The following is a 21,830-nucleotide window of genomic DNA, read 5'->3' as shown; positions in this document are numbered from 1 at the left end:
AAAATGCAGCTTATGATGAGGAGCAAGGTAAGAGAAGGTGGAATGAATGAACACGGAATTGGATCAAACGTATTGTTGTCATGGTCATCATGGCAACTTGCGATAAAAGGCTTGTATAACCTAGAAGGCCAAAAAGAAACATGCATGTACATTACAGGAGAGTTGACCAGGACTAACTAGCTGTGTATTGACGCCGAGAATGGATGCTGCTCTTACCGACTTGAACCATTGTAAACTCTTGGCGATATTCCACAGGAAACGAAAGATGGATGAGTTCATGCTTAGATAGTTGACAACTCAGCCCCAAAGCGATGGATCACGCATATTCGTATAAGTAATCACCCTGTACCAGCAATACTGAACGGTTGGCTTTGTTCCGCTGCTGCGTCCTCTAACTAAACTTTAAAGTCAGGTGATGAGAAATCGTTTCATCAGTGAAGTCATATGCAGTTTGGAACATTGCCATTTTTATGGCCTAGCAGTATCTATGACTTCCTGTGCTATTGAATCTTTCCTGTTTCAACAGTACTTTCTGGCAAACATCGAAAATCCAGCATAAGGTAGGTTAGGACAAACCGTGGTATTGTCAGGCCATTGAATCAAGACAGCTTTCGCAGTTGATACTATATAGATTAACACAAGATCATGCCGACATGCCCGTTATCATGCGTTGGATACAAGTTTAGCCCACTACTCCCGGTAGTAAGCCCGAAAGACCCATCAAATCTCACCAGAATTTCGGATTACATACGAGTTCAGCCTGGAGCTTATCAAAGTTGATACAATAATTTCCCATATCGCGAGTAATCCAGAATAACGAACTCGGATAGGCTAGGACGCAAATCTGTGTAGATTAACTTGCAATATCTGTGTTGTTCATTTCTGTCCGCTGGTTCAGAGTTTCTCAAACCAGTTTAGAGAAATAAACAGTTGCCGGCACTTCCGATGAACCAATCGCTTTGAGTAGCAAATCCTACAATACCCGTTTGAATTAAAGAGAGAGAAGACCCACGAGTTTCGACGATACGCTCTGCACTTTTTTACAACCTTCCTGGCAAAAGAGTATCACGCAACTTTCTACAACTTGATCATAGATAAGCCATCCGTAAGTTGGACAACTACAACAAGCCTAGGTAAGCTGTGCTGACAACATCTCCAGGAGATGAAACTCGCAACACTGGTCACCGTTCTTTCGATCTCGATTCCCGCTGAAGCTTGCTCTGGCTATAAGTACTGCCACTGCTACGACTCAGATGGTACCCCGAATGACAGTGCCACCTCGACAGTTTGCACAAAGGCTGGATATAAAACGAATACAACTCGGACCTTGGTCACTACGAGTGCTACTACTATAGCGAGACACTCTTCAAAAATATTGGACAGAGCAATTGCGGGATGAGAGAACGCTGTATCAAGGCTGGAGCCACTGGAAAGGACTCAAGCTGTAGGGGAAAGGTGTAGATGGTTGATCATTCGAGCCCATCATGATGAGAGTTCTTCGTAGGCATCTTATTACTATTTGACGGCTCAAAACTCTATATCCGAATTCAAATCCAACTCTTGAGGGCAGTCGAAGTCATCCAAAATCACACCATGTTCTGTTTGGACTTTTTGGCGACCCAGAGCGTACAAGTTATGGCTTTCGAAAAGGCCCTCTCTCTCTGCTCCTAGTGTTCTTATAAGACGGAGAGCTGAAAGCCGTACTTCTAAGCACTTGCACTCTGTGACAACGAAGAACAGCACAGGTGAGAATGCAAGTTCGAAAACGAATCGTGGTAGCCGCATAGTCCGCAAATTACTAAAGTCAGAAGCCAGTGCGATCATCTCGCGGAAGCCGTGTATGTGTCTTTCATCGTTGCCCCCATGATCCACTGGGAACAGCATATCGAAGCAAACTTGACATGTGTGGAAGCGCATACGCATCAGTGCTTGCGGGCCTTCGCTAGCACAGTTTGGCTGAGATGTTGAGTCAATGTCGAGACCGTCCATCAATTCTCTGCATTTTTGCAATAGGGAACCGATGTAATTCCGCTCCTTCACCTGATCGAAACGAGTTCCTTTACGTTTCCAATGTTGTGAGATCATTAATCGTCTGCAAATTTCGTCGATCATCGAGTGCGCATCCTCTACGTTATCAAATCTCGTCGGTACCGCATATCTTAGGACATGTGCAAGGGATGAATCCGCAGGTGGCCTTCCAAGGAGCAGGGGAAGGACGCTCAATCGCCGAAAGACTGGTACGAGATGATCTCGTATCCAGGGTTTTTCGCTGCCATAAGTCTCTAAGATTTGGTTGCCGTGTGTGCAATGCCGAATTGCGGTCTCGTTGTTTGACTGCAGCAGCTCGATACAGGTAAACAAGACGGATACAACCAGGACTAAAGACTGGTCTTGCACAGCCTTCACACCTTTGATTGCCGCATTATAATACTGTAATGCAAGCAAAGATTCAGTGGATGGCACTGTCCGCATCTCGCGAGCTTCGTATAGGTGACTGATTGCCAGCAGTGAATGATTCACTATTGGCTCAGATTGGCTGAGCTGCATGACAAAGTACGTCCAGAAGGCAGGCTTTCTAGGGCCAGATAGACGGGGCGCAGCGTATTCATAGAAATATTGTAGGGACCTTCGCTCACTTGCGGAGTCTGATCCATGATGTCGTAGGGCTGCATGAATCTTGAACTCGACAGATGCCTGAGCCAAGTACCCGTCGCACTTTCGGCCGGTGTCATTGCAGCGTCGGCAAGAAGGCTTGGCTTCGTCGCACTTTATCTTGCGAATCCTACGAATATTAGTACAAAAGGATTCGCCCGAGGTCTCCGCGAGGTATTTCAATCTATGCATACTTGCAAGTCAAGCACCCGGTCTTGGTCTTCTTGGAACCTTTTCGTGCCATGGGCTGATCACATTAGGCGACCAAAGACTGGTTCTCTCATTAATTCCGGCAATATCAAGGCATAAGAGCTCTGGTTTTGTTGGCCCAGGTGTAATAACTTGCGCTCTAGACTGTTCCACTTGATGTGATGATGTAGCTGAAAGTTCGGAACGCCCCTTTGTCCACCATGGGTCCTGGGGCGGTAAGTCATGTAGGATTTGAACAAAAGCCGAACGAGCCAATCAAACCTCGCACTAAGTAACTTACGATTTCTAATCATAGTCGTCACTGTACTAGCTACCTCATGAACCCTCTGATTGGTTCATTCGGTTTTGAGAATCCTAGTACGGATAGAGTTGAGAATAATGACACTGAATATATGTAATTTTCGTCGCTGTTTTGAAAGATCACATGTGAGCGGTGCTTAGCTTACGAGTTTTTAAAGGCGATAACGTGATGTCTTACTCCTTCTGGTTTCTTAATTGAGTATGTCGAAGAAGTATTTAAGTGAGTGTTCCTCCGCTCAGCACATGCATGCTTTCAGCTCAAGACATTGAAGCCCAACCGTTCTCAGCCCTTGGTCAATATTCACACTACCCTCATCCTCCTCAAACTATATTCCATCAACATTGAACCATGTCACCTGTGCGACAAGGCCGTAAGATTGCCTTAGTTGGCGCCAGTGGTAACCTTGGGCAACATACCCTGACGGCACTGCTCTCTCATGGCATCCACGACATCACCATCATTGTTCGGAACGAATCCACCTCTCAATTCCCTGACAAAATCACCGTCAACAGAGTTGCCTTTGACGACGAGGCTGCTCTCACTTCTGTCTTGAAAGGCCAAGAGGTCTTGATCTTGCAACTTGGCATCCCAGCCGTGGGCCTCAGTGACGTCCTTATTCGCGCAGCCGCAAAGGCCAACGTCCCGTACATCCTTCCGACTGAGTTTGGTAGTGACCCAGAAGGAAAGTTAATCGAAGAGCTGCCCGAGATTGCGGACAAAGGCAAATACCGAGAACTCATCGAAAAGCTGGGAGTTGGATCTTGGATCGGTGTCATTACCAACCCTTGGTACGATTTCTGCCTGCCTGTGGGTGATGTCCTTGGTGTCAACGCCAAAACACTCAAGGCAACGCTTTGGAATGGAGGGAATACGAAGATGAACTACACTACGCTGGCCCGAGCTGGAGCGGTAACCGCGGCGGTTGTGGCTATGCCAGACGAAGAACTTGCACGCTATCGCAACAAATGCTTCTACACTACTTCCTTCCACGTCACTCAGAGAGAGGTGCTGAACAGCGTTATGCTGGCGACTGGAACATGTGAGAGCGATTGGGATATTCGCGAGGAGTCCGTGGACGAGGTTATTGAGCGGGCCAATGCGATGAGTGGGGATGACGCACATGCTGTGGTACTCGCGAAGTTCTTCCCCTTACATTACAAAGAGGGTGAAGGAGGTGATTTCAACAGCAAGACTGAGGACCTTAGCCGTTTTGATCTGAGCAAGGAGAACTTCCATGCCGTCACGAAGGATGTGGTTCTGCGAATTCTATCGCTCTAGAGTCCCTTAATGCGGTGTGTGTATCATGGTAGTTACGTTCGTCGGAAATAGATATCCTTGTGGAGGCATCAAGCGTGGGCTCCTCAGCTCCTGAGCAACACCAGGGGCCATTTAGCACATACTTCTAGAGTTCTCATAAATGATTGAACACATCCCACCGGGCGTAGATAATACATAACATGACACCAGCTGATTTGAGGTGGTGATAATGCACTGACGTTACCCTTATCGACTGTTCATTTGCTGAAGCGACTCCAACCGGTGTGCCTCTCACTTGGCATACACCGGACCAATGTCGGACCAACTTTTCGGCCCAACCCCGCCAAGTGAACGCATTTCAGAGCGGTCGACTGAATCGGATAGACATGCATCGGCATCAACTCGGTAAACGGACGGGTCATAGTCCGGGTGAAACAAAGTGACGTGACGTTTAAACCAGATCACGAGTGCACAAACACAGAAAGATGGCTTCCACCTCGTCTTCTCCCCTCTCCTTGCATTCCAACGCTTCAAGCATCGCTTCTTGAAAAGAACATTGACATATACCAGGAGAATATATCTCAAATGGCCGCGTGGGAAGTGAATGGCAAAGTCGCGCTCGTGACCGGTGCTGGATCAGGTTGGCACCTTTACTCCATTTTCGAAGTTACCAATACTAACCGAGTTCAGGCATCAACCATGCGCTAACCAGAGCGCTTCTCGAGTCAGGTTGTTCAGTCGTCATGGCGGATCTAAGTCTACGTCCCGAGGCCGAAGATACACTGAAGAAATATCCTCATCCCCCACCCAAGCCTGGCAATGCGTCGGCTATCTTCCATCAGACAGATCTCGCCGACTGGTCACAGATCAACAAACTGTGGGATGCGGCACTTGAGACATTTGAAAGAGTTAACCTGCTCATCAATGGGGCCGGAATCTATGATCCCCCGTTGAGCGACTTTTGGAACCCTCCTGGAATCTCGCCTCTGTCTCGAGACCAAGCCGATGCCAAGGTCGGCATGTATCAGGCCTACGCTATTAACACCATTGCCCCCGTTAGACTTGCCCAGATCGCCATTGAATACTGGTTGCGTCCCGAAAACCGGCATCTGTCAGGCAACATCCTCTGGGTCGCTAGTATGGCGGGCTACGTTCATGGCCTCATTACGCCGTTCTACTACTCGAGCAAGGCTGCCGTTGTCAGCATGTGCAAGTCTCTTGGCTCTTTGAACAAGATTGCCGGCATCAGGAACGCCGCAATCTGTCCGGGAGTTGTCGACGTATGTTTCAACCTGCGTCAAGTCCGTCACGTTCACATAAAATGAGTGCTGATAGCCTGGTGCAGACCCCTATTTTCCACGCTTCCTACAGCCGAGAGCGCGTACATGCCGACGACTTGATGCTCAGCGTTGACGAAGTAGTCAATGTGGCCATATCTGCCATCTGCGACCCCAAGTATGGCGACGGGAACATTATCGAGGTGTTCTGCGGAGGAACGAACGAAGATCACAAAGTCACCGTTCGGGATGTACCTTTGGAAAGCTTGTACGATGCTGAGGGCATGAAGGGCCTGGCCGCTGGAACTCATATTCTTGACAAGCAGGACGAATTCGAGCAGAAGTTGAAGACGAGAGGTTTGGACTTTCCTTCAAAGATCTAGGGGCGAACTGTACTTAAGTTTCTCTCATGGCGCATTTCATCGCTCAATGGGAATGTTCTTAGAAAGCTTTCTCTGCCATAATCTGACAATGTCGACGGCATAGTGCTTTCACTCTGACCTGCCCCCATCGACTGTTGCACTAATAGTAATATAGCAATGTAGACCCAAGGAGATAACAGCAGAAGTAGTCGATCTGGAAGCGGGTAAAACGCCGGCCGGTTCAATGTACCTGTATTCCGCGGCTCCGGGTTCTTTCCCTTGCCTGTGCCTTCAAGCCTTTCCAGAAACTTCTTCACCTCAAGGTCAACACGGAGACTATCCCGGAGCTCGTCTCTAGTGGCCCCTTCTATCTCTCGTCCCTTCAGAGACCTAGCGCGACTCAGCGCGACATAGGCCTGGCCCTTTTCGAAGACGGAGCCGAGGTTCACGATCAAGCGATCTAGTGACATGCCTTGACTCTTGTGGATGGTCATGGCCCAACCCGGCGCGAGAGGTATCTGCGTCCTCGAGAACAGGGCGTAAAATTCGGGGCCCTTTTCACCTGTCTCATTGACAGTGCAATCTGGGCCAATGACGCGTTTTGTGCCGTTGCTGAATTTTACCAAGGGCCCTATATGTTAAGAATCATTAGAAAAAGCTCGCAAACTCCAAATGTGTTCCTTTCATCAAGTAGGCATTGTGTTACTCACACAGGTCGGCTATGTTAGTATCTATGAAATGGCTTATGTGACGGTATCTTTCCATGGCACGGCGATAGCCCTCAGGGTCCTTTTCGTAGTTGTGTTTCTGTGGCTCAGTAGGTGGCTCGAGCCTGTCACACGGCACGAAGTCATCTATTACGCCTTGACTGCCGTTGACCAGCTTCGCCTTCAGGTCTATCTGCAATTTCCCGATGTCAGCAAACACGGTACTCGTTTCGATACCAGGCCAGGCGGGGACAACCGACATTTGCGAGCAGAATGACAGGCATGTTCCGCTTTAGGTCCAGGTCGCTGGCATAACGGTGGTCTTTTCGTAATCTAGAGACGTCTGATGGCATTGCATGATCTGATTCTAACTGCATCGAAACGCAAGTTAGTATATCCCAATCCTCTTGAGCGAGACCTCATGTGCACGAATATCGAATGATCCAAAGGGAAGAGTACACTCACGTCGCCAACATCAGATTCTGAGGGCTTGTACACATCGAGGCACTTGTACTTTCTTGGACTGCCGGGAAGCATTTTAAATGATAAGCCATTGAGCTCATCGACCTCTTCTCGCTTGCTGTATAATCGAGCTCCGTTCTCGACTTCCGTGGGGTGATGGAGAAGCGTACTAATGTCGCTTGCATCAAGTGCCTTGCCTAAGCGGCACTTTTGAAGAATACTGACAAACTCTTCATCCTTCTGGCGATGAATCTTCCTCAGATGCACATACTTGAATTTGCATTCTTCCCACGCCGTAGATTTGAAGGCCCATTTTTCGTTGTCCCGAATTTTCGGATGCCCTGGGAGGGGGCAAGCGTGTGAAGTCGCCGTATCGGTCCTCTCCTCCTTTGTCTCTTGCTGACATCCATTATGGAGGCAGTGCTCAAATGGCTTGACAGGTGGTAACTGACAAAAGTCGCCAACAACGATGATCTGGACGCCACCGAACGGGCCGAAGTCAACCCATCCGACTATTGTCTTTTTTCGACTGACTCTTTTTTCTAGGTTTCCGTGGCATCCCTCGAACATGTCTCATGATGTCACTTAGTCGTTGAAAAAATCGATTGTCAACCATACTAATTTCGTCAATGATGAGGACGTCGGTGCTGCGGAATCGGTCGAAGATTTCGCCTTTTGATTTTTCAACGATGGCATCGAATGACTTCTTCTTATCGTCAGGCACCCAACCAGCGTAATTGAAAGCTGTCCTGCCATTAATGTTGAGAGCAGCAAGACCAGTAGGTGCAATTAGATGGACGTCTTTGTGCTTGGCCTCGAAATTTGTCTGAAGGGCTTTGACGAGGACCGATTTACCGCACCCACCGGATCTGTCGGCATGTCAGCAAACGATGCCGCAGAGTTACAATGTTCACAGAGCGGAGGGTTGACCAAATGGTCCGCGTCAACACAATAAGCAACGTACCCAGTAATGAACAAGTTGTGCCCTGCCATGGCGAGGTTCATTGCTTCTTGCTGTTCATTGCAAAGAGGAGGCTCCAGAGGGTCTGGAACAGGCTCGTTAACCTCCGCACTATTGAACATGTTAGCACATGTTGCGGTACATTCCGATGTGTGTTTTGCGGCGTAGGTCGTGGCTGCGGTGTGTCTTTGGGGTTGCTGCTGAGACACATGCCTTTTCTCTTCTGCCTCGAGCTTTTCTGTCAACTTATTACGCAGGAGATCCACCTATGACAAAACACATCAGTGATACTCTTCAACTTTATAACCCAAAGCAGAATGGTGTCTCACGGCGTCATTGTAATCCTTGGCTCTCTTATCTGCGTTCATGCAGTCAGCCCGGGACTTGCTTTTTGCAATGTTCGAGATGCGACTTACACCCTGCCCCTGAATATCCGTCAACCAACGGCTGACATTTTTCTCAACTTCCGAATATGCCGGTTTCCATTCCATTCCATACCACGTAGTACCTTGTGGCGCCGGAAAGTTCCCTTGGTATACCCGAAGTGTACTTTTTCACCAGGTCGTTTACTTTGTCTGCTACTGACGTTCGTGGGGGGTTATCAGACGGCCCGGCATCGGTCTCCGCTTGAGAGCTGGAGCTAGCTTCAAACTCGTTACCAGCGTCGCCATGTCCCGTCGAATTGATATCGTCGGGCTCGGGTTGGGATCGGGATCTTTTGGGCGACGGTGCGGAGAGGGTGCCGTTCTGCTTGCGTTTGGGCCCGAATTGGACTAGTTGTTAGGATATTAGGCATGCTTTTTGTATGATGGAACTTGTAGCCGAGTTCTACGTGCGCTGTGTTTGTTTGAATGCCATTTCGGTCAGTCGTTCTTTTGCGCGACAGTTGGAAAGATCCCACGTCTTGGGGCAGAGAAGCTCTGGCACGATCGCGTAAATCCGAGATTAATTGAAACAGACGCGTCGCGGACTGATTAGATTGGGTGATAAGCTCCCAACGGCTCGGGCCACCCGTTCATAGGTAAGTATTATGGGGCTCGGCTGAACCAGAGCAAATGCTACGTGTTTGCAAAGTAAGGTACCTTGGAAACCATTGACCAGAAACAAAGGAGAGGATCAGCTGCTGAAGAGTTCCTCCATGTTGACCAACAATGTCACACATCAACTCGCATTTCAACACCTTTGAAACGGCAAATTGATGACGTCTATGGTCTACAACACTTGGGACTGAGGGATTGGATGAACTAGCCCCAGAACGGCTAGGCAGCAGGAACCAACATGCACTGCACCGGCGCTCACATCCGTGGAGTCTGGACCAGGTTGCTGCTTACGCCGCATCCTCACTCCGTACAACTATAACCACAACCAACATTGAATCCAACGCCTATTTCCGATCATCATTCCCGAGTCCCGACATCCTGCATGTCTCCCCGCACGAAGCGAGTCAGCTAGTGTAGAATACTAGCAGGGACTCCATTCCGGGGCCCCGGACAACTCCCGAGCCTCCCCCAGCTCCAACGTCGTCGCCGGACACTCGACGCCGCAAACATCGTTACCTTCTAGCGAATTGGATTTCGTAACATGGCGGAGCCGCACCACTTTTTCGCGGGGATCCCACTCCGAAAAGCAAGCTATGGCTTGAGTGGGGGAGCAGCTTTGTCTCGAATCGGACCGGCAGCGGCGTCATGGGGTCGTGGACCAACACCAAAATGACCCCCACCTAGGCCTGGCTGGCGTGGATTCGTGGGGTCCATGTGCCGCCAGTGGAGATGTTTGACATCGTGAGCCTTTCGTGGGGTGGGAGAACCAAGCTTGGTCTGCACGATGTGTATGTGCCGACTTGCCAAGGCGGCTCCTCTAGGGATGTGGAAAACGTCGAATTCGCCCAAGCCATCAATGCCATCTCTCTTACGCCTTGCTTCCTTGCTCTCACTCTATACTCATCAGTCATCGTCACCATGGTTGTGAGCGGTACGGAGGTTGCGAAGAACAATACCAAAGACTCGTGCTGGGTCGTCGTGCATGGCCAAGTATGGGACGTCACAGGTAGGTACATGCTCTGGTAACGAGTTGCATAATGCCAGCTCACACCAGACCAGACTTCCTTGATGAGCACCCCGGTGGCGCAAAACTCATCATCAAATGTGCCGGCCGAGACGCGACAGAAGACTACGATTCCATCCACAACCCAGACCTCATTACAGAGACCCTATCGCCAGACCGGTGCCTGGGTCCCGTAGATCCAGCAACACTACCAGAGCCGCAAGATGCCTTGTCGAACGCTCCTGAAAAGCAAAAGCCAGCCTTCCCGCATCTAGGCGCCATCATCAACGCCGACGATTTTGAAAAGGTCGCTGAGAAGTACCTCTCGCCCATGGGCTGGGCGTACTACTACTCGGGCGCAGAAGACGAACGGAGTCTTGACGACTCGCGCCGCATATTCCGCAAGCTTGCCCTCCGTCCACGCATCCTCCGTAATGTCGACTCCATCTCCACGTCTACCAATATTCTCGGCCTCCCTTCCTCCCTACCTTTCTATATCTCGCCTACGGGACAGGCCAAGTACGCCCACCCCGACGCCGAGACGATTCTCTCGAAAGCCGCGGGCAAGGAAGGGATCCTGTACTGTATGCCCACCAAGCCGAGCGCGTCAGTTGAGTCCATCTTCGGCGCTAAAGCGAACGAGGCACAGCCTTTGTTTTTCCAGCTGTACGTCGATCGGAACCGGGAGAAGGCACAAGCTACAATCCGTAAGGCCGAGACGTTGGGCGCTAAGGCGATATTCGTGACGGTTGATTCGCCCGTCATCGGCAAACGCGAGCGTGATGAGCGGCTGACTGTTGGCGATGAACCCCTTTCAGAACCCAGCGGCGTGGCAAAGACGACAGCTTCTGGGTTATTGAATGCGGGGTTGACGTGGGCCGATTTAAGATGGATAAGAGATACGACCTCGTTGCCAATTGTCATCAAGGGGATCCAGTCGGTTGAAGATGCGGTCATCGCTCACGAGCACGGAGTAGATGGCATCGTGCTGTCGAATCATGGAGGGAGGTCTCAGGACACAGCACAGGCGCCCATGCTCACACTCCTCGAGATTCGTAGATACGCGCCGCACTTGCTAACCCAAGTAACCAGAGCCAAGTTCCAGGTATTTGTTGACGGTGGCATCAGACGCGGTACGGATGTCCTAAAAGCTGTTGCTCTTGGTGCCACAGCTGTTGGCATTGGTCGGCCGTTCTTGTACTCGATGACGGCTGGCTATGGCGAGGCTGGTGTGAGACGGTTGGTGCAGATTCTCAGGCATGAGCTGCAGACTAATATGGCACTCGCGGGTGCCACGAGTGTGGAAGAAATTGTTCCTGAGATGGTCAATAGCGAGCGGGCTGGAAAGGAAGTTACGGGAAGGGTGAAGTTGTAGATTGTTTCAAAGGCTCAGCGTCATCTGAGAACACTCTGTAACAAGGAGCCTTTTTGCCATCGAGTCTATCCACCCTAAATAGCGTCTCAACGCTCGTGATGTGTGGATGATCAGCGAATCGCGGGAAGTCTTGCTACGTGAGAAATACCAAGTAACCTCTCAGCTTGCTAGGTAATCATTCTTCATACCGAGGGGCAATGGACCAGGCAATTCAGTTGCTGGTACAGAGATCAAGTTCACGAGCACCAATATCAAGTCTAATTGTCTCGGACTATGTTCAATTTCCAAGCCCAGAGAGGTTTGAGGCATTATCGACACCATTCAGACTTCCAACGTAAAAAAATACAACGGACAAAACCCCTCAACGAGACTATTGACTGAACATGATACCGTTCCCCAGAAGCCTCAAATGAGATATCTGAACCCTCCAGCAACCTGCGCCTGCGTCGGTCCATGCTTCCCAGTGTCTTCGCCCCGGTTCAACTTAGCATTCAACCTCCTCAACCAAATCCTCGTCACCGTAGCAAACCCAATCGCCAAACCCGTCGCCGCAATATTCACAATAAACGCCGTAACGTATCTCGGCGCACCATAGTACAGATAACTGCCCCAAATATTCGGTGTATTGCACATGGCGTTGATCAGCGCAATAGCACTCGCGCGCTTGACCGAAGGCTGGGCCAGACTGCCCGTGATCCACGAGAGCACCACCACTGCGGCAGCGTAGAAGGAACCCGGGAGGAGCATCATGGCGACGTAGCGTGCTGCCGTGTTGGTTGTTGAGACGGCGATGATGTTGGCGACAAGGGTGATGCATAGGGGGACGACGATGTGGAGGAAGCGTTCTTGCTTGCGGTCTGAGTGGAAGCCGTTGAGAAGCATGGTGATAACGCAGAGGAGGAAGGGGGGCGCGGTGAGGGCGTAGGTCATTGTGCGGGAGAAGCCAAGGCCGCCGACGACGGAGGGGAAAAAGTTTGCGACGGCGCCGACGATGTAGGTCTGATGGTTCGGGTGAGTTAGTAGAGTTGTTCATGGTCATTGGTGTGGCAGAGGCTCCTCTTGATCCCCTCGAAAGGAGCCGCGAAGGCGACAGATGAGAGTGAGGTGTGCAACTTACGGAGTAGAGGATGCCCATGAGCATCCAGGTCTTTGGGTCCGTGACTGCCATCATGAAGCCCTTCATAGCAGTGACCTCGCTCGAATCATCTTGCTGGCCCTGATCTGCGGCGAAATTGTACTGTACCCACTCGCACTCCAGCTGGGTCAGAGTGGGTATCTTCTTGTTGGAGTTGGGTAGGATGCACGCGAATGGAATTGCCAGGCCGACGGTGATGACACCTTCGACAAGGAAGAGCTGCGACAGTCATGGTCAGCTCGAGATATTCACGACTCTACTGAGATGGAAGCGGAAGAATAGGGACATACCCAACGCCAACCCGCAAGTCCGTGTGCACCATCCAAGGTCAAGATGCCAATGGCGAAGAGGCCGCCGAAAGCATTGCCCAGCTGAGAACCAGAATAGAGGATGGCAGTCCGCAAAGCAAATTGTTTCCGGTTACTGAATAGACACATATTAACATTGCGAGCTACAGAAAGCATACCTTATGAACAGGATGACTTACTAGAATAGGGAGAGGAAGTAGAGTGCGCCAGGGAAGAAGATGGCCTCAACGAAGCCGAGGAAGAACCGCGCCATCAGGAGGCCTTCGTAGTTGTGCACCACGGCCATAAGGGAAGAGATAACACCCCAGGCTGCCATGCCACAGCAGATGTACGCCCCGGGCCATTTGATCTTGCCGACGATCATGTTGGAAGGGACTTGCATGAGGACTGCAGAGCTTCCGTGTTAGTCAGGGTCTAATACGGCAGTGTTTCTGCGATTGAAAGGGTTGGAACTTCTTACTGTAGCCAACAAAAAGAATGCTGACGGTTGTCTGGTACTCGACTTGGCTCAGGTTCAGGTCCGTGGTGATATCGGCGAGCTTTGCGCTGGCAATGTTTTGGCGGTCGAGGTAGTTGACTTTCATCATATTAGTTGTGTCCTCTGCGAGAAGATGTTTGGAATACGCGGGCTGCACTCACGGATGTACATAATGACCATGATGGGCATGATCACCAAGTCCATTTTCAATGTTGCCTTCTTGCCGACTCTCTCGTACTCTTCCTGGCTCAAGGCCGCTAAGCTGGCTGGCATGATGAGGTTGCCGCCATGTTGGCTTAACTTATCGGCGTTGACATCCTCGACCTGGTCCGAAGACCGCTCCGTCTTGTCCATATCCATGGCTTCGTATCGGTCCAAGACTTAGTAGAGCCCTTTATTCCTTGGCGAAGATGTGAAACTGTGAATGGGAATGAAAAGTCAGCGAGGTGAAAGACAAGAAGACCTGTCTATGAGAGGCCAAACATGCGACGGTCAAAAGACGCGGGAAGGGTCCTGAACTTAATCTACTTTTCCCCGGACGCGTCAACCTTGGAACAGCCTCCCATTCCTTCTCCTCGTCCCACAATCATCTACTTGCCTTCTCTTTCCCCCTATCCTGAGGCAAACGTGGAGAACAGTCCAAACGCGGGGAAACGCCCCATGGGGTAGGGCCTAACATGGCAGCATCCAAACGATGCCTTTGTTCCTTGTTGCTTGGCCATCCCTGAACCCCCCAAACATCAGTCGACTTTCTCGTCGGACCACCCCACCTTACAGCTCTCCGGCATCAGATCCGGCGTTAGGACAGAACGAATATGGGATTTCTTGGACACCTGGGGCCAGGGATGTTTGCGGGACTATGTGGGGGTCACACGTCGGGGATCATGGGGTAGTTCTCTTTTGCCGTCTGAGGATGGTAAGCTCTCCAATTCTATCGTGTTCCCAGAAATCAGTACTGTCAGCTTGAGAGTCGCATACATGGTTGGATGTGCTCGGCTCACGAACTATACATCTATTCAAGCCTTAGTAGTAGTACTCCGTTCCATACCAATTGAATGAACTATGACGACCCAAAGAGGATGAAGGATAACCAAGATCCAGGTCGGCGGCAGACGTTCAGGGTGCTTTCCCCACCTCCCTGGTAGCCATCATGATCCTATCCGTTCTCGTCTTTGACCCCCACCTCGGCATCCCTTTTCCAACATCCATGAGTCGCTGACCGCCTGGTCATCCTCTATGCCTTCGACAGGGATGTCACTTCTAAGTTCTACGAGGCCAAGAGCAGCATTGAGGCGACCTGAAGAGTATATGTAGACTGCCCATCGCTTATATCCTCTTGAAACTCGCCCACGTACTTTACCTAATGTGCGATAGGTTAGCTAGTCTTGCTCTCAGTCAAGAGCACGTGAAGAAGCCCGCCCGGCACTTGAACAACCAGAGCTGAATAGGTTACAGCCTATCACCAAAACAACCCATCTCTATCCGTCTTCTTTACGGTTCAAAATTACCATCCGTGTTCGAAGAGTCAATGTGTTATCCATGCCCGCGCAATGCCGGTTCCATAACGCTGTTTTCCCGTATCGAGACATGCCAGACCGCTCTACAGATTCGACGTAAGCGTACATAGGCAGTCGCTTTTAAGACATCAGCTGTTCCATACAGCAGCTTGGTTCAGGCGAGCGAGGCTGCTATCTTGATACTACACACTTTGGGAGTACATTTCTCATGGCACGCCGTCCTTGTCGGCCCATCTTCAGCACCACGCTGCAGAGATGGTCCGGGAGGAGAACCCCACATTCCAACGTCAATGACTGGAGAACTTGTGACAGTGCAAGAGGTTACTATGCAAGCCGCACTCAGCAGTGCCTCTGCAATAATCTTGTCATTTGATGAGGCGAAGGCGGTCTGAAAGTCACCCTGCTAGGCTATCTTTTCTAGATTCAAGGCAGCCAATAAAAGGTCAGGATAGTTTCAGGTCCGATCAAGAAATAACAAAAACGATCCCTGCTTACTTCAGAAGAGAAACATACAAGTGGTGTTGCTAGTTTTCAGAATACTAAAGATGACCTATGCAGATGAGCTAGAGGATATAGTGAGTAAAGGTGTACGCAACGTCCCTACGAAAGTGTACATATGGAACAAAGACTATCAACAGCAAAGCGATACTATATAGTCAGTTGGCTATGCCAACTCAAAATTTGTCTCTAAAATTGTACAGGAGAATGAAAACAGGACTCGGGCAACGCCTAAAGTAGCATTTCAACAAATAGCAGAAGCCTTTATTCCGACATACTTCATCACCTTTTCAACGCGAGTGATACCAGAGGCAGATCCTATGCCTCTTATTGCCGATAATCGGGCCCTTCAGTGACGAAGCTTGGCGCAAGCGACACTAGCCTTTGCGCTGGGAGTGGCAGAACGAGTCGCGGTGATCAGGGTCGTCGAAGGCAAGCTGCTCGGGACCGTTGCCTCTGCTGCCGAGGTGCTGTTGACATCGCTCGATCCGCCGGTCCACACAGCAGGACCAGGCATCGGGAAAGCCTTGTATCCGTTGTAGAGGCTGAAGCTCACGTAAGGATCGGTATACTTGTAGGCGCCAGGGAACTTGACCAGCGGGCCGGGAGTCCCGTTGCCGCCTCCTGTGACCTTGACCTGGACGCAAGACACGAAGTGCTCAGGCTCGTGGTCGAACGACTTGTGGACGCCTAAGTCATTTCGTTAGACTATCAGAATACAAACGACGTTTGCAAATACAAAGCCAATATTCTTACCAATGTGCTCGAAGCGCAGGAGGTACTCGCCAGATGGCGTATCCTTGGGAATGGTGGCGGTAAGAGTGTTCTTGTCCCAAGTGCACCAAGCGTCTTTGGTGAAGTCACCACTCTGGGTGCAAACGCCCGTCTCGCCAATTTTGAACCAGTCGCCAGAGCCGTCGTAGTACTTGATGCTGCCATCGGGGGCTTTCGACATGTAATACAGAGCAGGTCCTATAGTAATCGGACGCAGATGTTAGTCAACGTTCAACATGGAGGTGAATCACGCGGCGGCAGGGCTTTCTAACCAGGGTGCTGCATGGTAGCGCCCACGCCGAGCTTCACTGTAACGTCGCTTCCCGCAGTGACGTCGAGGACCTGCGTCTTGGCGGCGTTGGTGAAAGCTCCCTGGTCGCATCTGCTGTCCGGGCCGTCGATGTAGGAACCATCGCGAATATCAGCAGCCGGGTTGTTTGAGAACTTGATCGGATTGTACTTGGTGGCACGGGTGAAATCTCGGATGTACTGGAAAGACTTTCCGGCGGCACCATCTTGAACCACGGTGTCGAAGAAGTAATGAGCGGATGCCACCTGGGCAACGGCCAAGACAACAGGAGAGAACTTCATTGTGACAAAAGATATTGCGTTGTATGAAATGGATAGACCAAAAGAGTGAAGAGAAATGGAAACAAGAACGAATGAGGCGTATGAGTTGAACGGAATGGCCAATGACGGAAGACTCAACCTTTTCTATATTTTGTATTCAGAATGGTCGTCTCTAGGTCCACTGGCTTACGAGATATCAAAGAGCATTTCGCACAGCAACATCTCAGTCTTGAGACCCGATGTTTGAAACGAAGTGAGTAAGTGGTGATGCCGCGGAGTCCTTCAAACAGAGCTATAGCCATCTCCAGACAACGATACCGTACCCACTGCAGTACAGTCGTTACGAATTAAGCCCTCTATGCTTCCTCATAACGCCTTTTCCAGATTTTCACGCAAGATTTAAAGGCGCAATCACAGCCAGAAAAGTCCCTACCGTAATTTGTAATTGAATATTTCATATTCACCTAGCCCCTGAGTTTCATGTCCACTCTATGTCACTTACCGAAGAGGGACTGGGAAGCCCCAACTTCGCTACTATGCGAGCAGTTCGGACGTTCCCGAGACTAGGTCACCAATGTTTCTATTGGAGCGATTTATTTTATCTCCATGCTCCGATGAGCACCACTGCAGTTTGGTAACAATGACATGAGCACAGCATTACATCGAATATGTTATCAAGACTCCTTAATTTTGGGTCCGGCGGGCCAACATGCACCAAAGCTCACATGTTCGAGAGACGAGCAATCAGAATGACTTTCGGAACGATTTCTATCATGCCAAATGGGATGCGAGACTCCCGCGTTATTCGGTACTTTCTTGAATGCCACATGTATATGAGATCCGCAAAACTCCCGGAGCTGTTATTTTTCTTGGCGCGCAGATGCAGCCCACTCCCACAATCCTTTCCATATCGAACATCACACTCTCTTTTTCGTTCATGATTGGCTGATCAGATGTCACCATTTACAACTTTACTTGGTGTTGTCAGCCTAGGCGCCTTGGCACTTGGCCAGGTTACCGTCGACACCACCTCCAAGCTGCAAAGAATCGACGGATTTGGCTTCTCTCAAGCTTTCGGGCGTGCCAAGGAGTTCCAGAACGCTCCCACGGCCCTTCAGAAGGAGGCTATTGATCTGCTTTTCAGCCCTACCAAAGGTGCCGGGTTCAGCATCATCCGCAATCGCATTGGTTCCGGCGGCAAAGGAGACAGCATTCTTCCCACGAGTCCTGGATCTCCTTCAGGCAAGCCGACTTATACCTGGGACAACGATGATAGTGGTCAGATCTGGTTTACGAAGCAAGCCGTCAGCTATGGGGTGAATCAAATCTACGTTGACGCTTGGAGTGCTCCTGGATTCATGAAGACAAGTGGTAACGAAGCGACGGCGGGGTAGGTTGCTAGGACGCAAGCAGTCACTTGAATAGTCACTCTCTAACATGCTTTAGATACTTATGCGGCACAACCGGCCATACCTGCTCCTCTGAGGATTGGCGACAAGCCTACGCCGACTCCCTCGTGCAGTATATCAAGTACTACCAGCAAGCTGGACTCAATGTTACCCACCTAGGCTTCCTCAACGAGCCCGACTTCTCGTAAGCACCAGGATCTCCCTTATAATTAGATAATAAACTGACTACTACGCCACCCAGCCCTGGATACTCCCAGATGCAAATCAGCTTCAATGCCCAGGAAGCCATCTCTTCCATCCCCACTCTGTCCAAGGCCGTTCAATCTGCCGGTCTCAAGACCGCAGTCACTTGCTGTGATGCTGTCGGCTGGGGCTCAACCGTCAAATACACCAACGCTCTCGTTGCTGCTGGTATGGAATCCTACTTGGGCCTGATCACCTCGCACACCTACTCAGGCGACGCCAACACCGCTCTCAACACTAAGCTGTCTTCCTGGGTTACCGAATCCGGCATCACGACAGCCTTTGACCTGACCTGGTATAAGAATGGAGGCGCCACCGAGGGAATGACCTGGGCAAACAAGATTGCCATTGGCATCATCAATGCCAACTTCTCAGCCTACCTATATTGGGAGGGCTTCGAACTCAAGCAGCTTCAGTCTGACTCCCACCTCATCGATACCCAGGATGGCAAGACCGCGACGCCGTCGGCTAACTTTTGGGCATTCGCCATGTGGTCGCGGCACATCCGACCCAGCGCGCAAAGATTGCAGACGTCGGGCATGGTGGCATCCGACGTCTTGACTGCAGCAGTCAAAAACAAAGATGAGTCTATCGTCATCATCTTCACAAACAATGACAGCGCTGCTAAGGCTGCCAGCGTCTCATTCAAGGGGTTCACTCCCAAGGCTGCGAGCGCGTGGGTCACTGACAACAATCACAAGTTCGCTTCCACAGCGGCCAGCATCTTAGGCTCGGGGGTATCCGTCTTTGTTCCTTCTAAGGGTGTCGTCACCGTTAAGTTAACCTGACGGAGTCACGGAGATGATACCGTAAGGACGTGATAATCCAGCATCATGCAAGATCTCCGACCACTTCATAGGTATGCACAATTGATCATTTCAGATAGAACTGTAATGGAAGCGATTACATGTAGCTATTCTTGTTTCCCTGAGAAGGGATCTCCATTCTCGAGTATCTCGTCTATCAACCCCTAGGGTGCGTCGGTTTTCGTATTGTTATGTCTTGGACTCGTGGACGAGCTCGACGCTCGTCGTTTGCAGTATTAGTGGTATTCGGTGGAGCCTTCTCCTGCAGCCGATTTATCATCTGGCCAGTGTGGTTCTGAGAACTTACCGGCTAGGGACCGACGTGAGTTGCCAAAATTTGAGTCACTGAATTCAATCATTGTTGATCTTCCTTAGATTCCATCTCTTAGCCGACGTTTGTAATAATTAGCTTTCTTCTTTGTAGGCAAATACTCGCAAGATGTGAAGCCGAGAAGGATAAGACGCTTCGCATCAAGTACCAGTGCTAAAGTCTTACTTTTACGATATTCAGATGCCAGAAGTCTCGCAGAAGGGGATCATTCGAAAAGTCGGATGCAGTGGAATTACAGAAGTGATGATGAAGCTCGTAGTCTAACACTTCCATAGATTCTAGGGATTTCGGACGCTTACTGAAGTTCGAACAACACAGCTTGGTGAATATCGAACTTTCCATGGAAACGATCCGCTGAATAGGAATAAGGGAAACTCAAGAGATGTAAATTTGAAGAATAAGATAGGACTCTGTGCAAGTTCATCTTGGTGAAATTGGGCATGTGTTCATAAAGATGGTAACTGTCTGAGCTTTGGCACATACTTGGTAGCAAAGGGAAGCCCAGATGGAGGTCTAGTAACACTAGCGATGCACAAGATCTTGCAATGATAGTCTTGTGTAACAGATGTCATTGTAAAGCACAAGTTGTGAATAATATAACTTCTCAGATTTTAACGATTGTCATTCATTCTGAGAGGGTACGTCAGCCGGACTTACATTACGGGTTTTGCAGCTGGCATAAAAGAACGAAGCACCGGAGCTGGAACTTTCGGGTAATCTGGGGACTTTATAATGGGGAGTCGCCTGTTGCGGTCGTCACCGCATCAAAGAGACACCGCATTGGTCTTGGCGGTAATACGAGAAGATCGGCGGTCGTTTTGTCCACATTTTTACTGCCCGATGTGACTACCAACGCAGCAAAACAACGTTGCTGACTCTGTTGGGGTTTAGCTTTCGTGCATTCCAGGCTTTCACTTTCAGCGCTCTCTCACTCCTGCGGACTTGTTTGCCTCCCTGTAAGCGTCACTATCTTCAGTAGAAGCAACATCTGCGCTGTATTACCAGCCAAATACCAGTATACCGGCCTTCACTAGATAAAAACTTTACGGAAGTTATGATTTTGATGCCCCAGTCAAATTAGAGTTCATGATTGATGTGGAGAATTGAACAGTTCATCTCATGTGCTATTTCTGGCATTACCCATGAGACATAACCTTTCAAGAGGGAAGCAGTTGAGGGTGAGACAGAATTGCTAGTCATTCGTGTTTACCCGCTTCCAACACTGCCATAGTTTCCTTTACGAGAACGCAGCCATTTTGGGATTTCCCGGACAGGCATTCCCCACACAATGGTTACCTCCCAAGCGACGGTGACGTCGAAATCACCAACCTCGCTTGCCCGACCAAACCGACTTGGCGATGATGATCTTCTGACCCAGTATCTGGAGCTCATCGCAAGTATATAATTGACCACCGCGCAGCCTCTTCCAAACTGTACCTTCTACTCTTATCAACACTATTTCAAACATCACCAGAAACGATCAAAGACCGCCCTCATATTGCAAAATGAAGTCCACTCTCGCTACCGTCATTGGCCTATTCGGCGTTGCTGCCCTCGCTGCCCCAGCACCCCAAGAGACGGAAGAGCCTCGCCCATACGAGAACATCGACATCGCCGACCTCTCCGTCCGCAAGCAGCAAAATGGAACAGTCACCAACGTCAGCTTCCTCCTCTCTGGCAACAACGCCACGGATCTGGCCTGCCAGGGTACAACCGGTGTTCCCTCGGATGTGATTACCTGCGGCGAATCCAAGTACCGCTTCACGATCCGTCCGGGCAAGGAGACTGAGTTTGCGCTGCGCATCTACCACGAGCTCGGCCTTGCGTGAGTTACTTCCAATCACGAAACTTGAGAACGATGAAGAACTGACAAGGGCATACAGTTTCGGCTATTGGGGCGAGGGTGATGTTTTCACATACTGCCACGCCGGTGGCCTTGGAGACTTGCTCTGCAACCAGGTCAACCCTACGACAATTGTCATTGACAGCACTCCTCCACCTGTCAACCCCTAAACGTTGTTTCCGCCTTCAATAGCATAGACCCTTTTTGGTAAATAATGCCTTTCTAAATACTACATAATTTGTTCCCGACCATGGAAACTGGGCCACATAGACTGTTGAACTGTGAGCAAGAGCACTTCCCGCGGATCCCGC

At 50.2% G+C, this 21,830-nt stretch overlaps 8 protein-coding genes across 8 annotated transcripts; 5 read left to right on the top strand and 3 right to left on the bottom strand.

Annotated features, from left to right (window-relative positions):
* Window positions 1–3,511: 3,511 nt before the first annotated feature.
* N0V96_011424 (uncharacterized protein) lies at window positions 3,512–4,441 on the top strand (the record flags this gene model as incomplete). Its single annotated transcript, XM_053192166.1, has 1 exon — window positions 3,512–4,441. One exon carries the CDS (start codon window positions 3,512–3,514, stop codon window positions 4,439–4,441), a length of 930 nt encoding a protein of 309 aa, XP_053050330.1.
* A 564-nt stretch (window positions 4,442–5,005) lies between these two features.
* On the top strand, window positions 5,006–6,080 carry N0V96_011423 (uncharacterized protein; the record flags this gene model as incomplete). Its single annotated transcript, XM_053192167.2, has 3 exons — window positions 5,006–5,060; window positions 5,111–5,700; window positions 5,766–6,080. 3 exons carry the CDS (start codon window positions 5,006–5,008, stop codon window positions 6,078–6,080), a joined length of 960 nt encoding a protein of 319 aa, XP_053050331.2.
* Window positions 6,081–10,147: 4,067 nt separating this feature from the next.
* On the top strand, window positions 10,148–11,607 carry N0V96_011422 (uncharacterized protein; the record flags this gene model as incomplete). Its single annotated transcript, XM_053192168.1, has 2 exons — window positions 10,148–10,235; window positions 10,289–11,607. The coding sequence occupies 2 exons, from the start codon at window positions 10,148–10,150 to the stop codon at window positions 11,605–11,607; spliced, it is 1,407 nt and encodes a 468-aa protein (XP_053050332.1).
* Window positions 11,608–12,012: 405 nt separating this feature from the next.
* N0V96_011421 (uncharacterized protein) lies at window positions 12,013–13,179 on the bottom strand (the record flags this gene model as incomplete). The annotated part of the gene is made up of 3 exons (XM_065759270.1): window positions 12,013–12,606; window positions 12,725–12,961; window positions 13,033–13,179. 3 exons carry the CDS (start codon window positions 13,177–13,179, stop codon window positions 12,013–12,015), a joined length of 978 nt encoding a protein of 325 aa, XP_065612167.1.
* A 49-nt stretch (window positions 13,180–13,228) lies between these two features.
* Window positions 13,229–13,888, bottom strand: N0V96_011420 (uncharacterized protein; the record flags this gene model as incomplete). The annotated part of the gene is made up of 3 exons (XM_053192169.2): window positions 13,229–13,437; window positions 13,511–13,627; window positions 13,690–13,888. 3 exons carry the CDS (start codon window positions 13,886–13,888, stop codon window positions 13,229–13,231), a joined length of 525 nt encoding a protein of 174 aa, XP_053050333.2.
* Window positions 13,889–15,892: 2,004 nt separating this feature from the next.
* N0V96_011419 (uncharacterized protein) lies at window positions 15,893–16,908 on the bottom strand (the record flags this gene model as incomplete). Its single annotated transcript, XM_053192170.1, has 3 exons — window positions 15,893–16,233; window positions 16,300–16,515; window positions 16,590–16,908. 3 exons carry the CDS (start codon window positions 16,906–16,908, stop codon window positions 15,893–15,895), a joined length of 876 nt encoding a protein of 291 aa, XP_053050334.1.
* A 932-nt stretch (window positions 16,909–17,840) lies between these two features.
* Window positions 17,841–19,327, top strand: N0V96_011418 (uncharacterized protein; the record flags this gene model as incomplete). The annotated part of the gene is made up of 3 exons (XM_053192171.2): window positions 17,841–18,277; window positions 18,334–18,480; window positions 18,538–19,327. 3 exons carry the CDS (start codon window positions 17,841–17,843, stop codon window positions 19,325–19,327), a joined length of 1,374 nt encoding a protein of 457 aa, XP_053050335.2.
* Window positions 19,328–21,181: 1,854 nt separating this feature from the next.
* Window positions 21,182–21,689, top strand: N0V96_011417 (uncharacterized protein; the record flags this gene model as incomplete). Its single annotated transcript, XM_053192172.1, has 2 exons — window positions 21,182–21,501; window positions 21,560–21,689. The coding sequence occupies 2 exons, from the start codon at window positions 21,182–21,184 to the stop codon at window positions 21,687–21,689; spliced, it is 450 nt and encodes a 149-aa protein (XP_053050336.1).
* Between the last annotated feature and the right edge of the window lie 141 nt (window positions 21,690–21,830).

The sequence above is a fragment of the Colletotrichum fioriniae genome, assembly GCF_027942845.1.
Source record: "Colletotrichum fioriniae strain IMI 355084 chromosome Unknown scaffold_17, whole genome shotgun sequence".
Lineage (NCBI taxonomy): Eukaryota > Fungi > Ascomycota > Sordariomycetes > Glomerellales > Glomerellaceae > Colletotrichum > Colletotrichum fioriniae.
The sequence above is the reverse complement of the archived record's forward strand: the minus strand, read 5'-3'. Positions and strand labels throughout refer to the sequence as shown.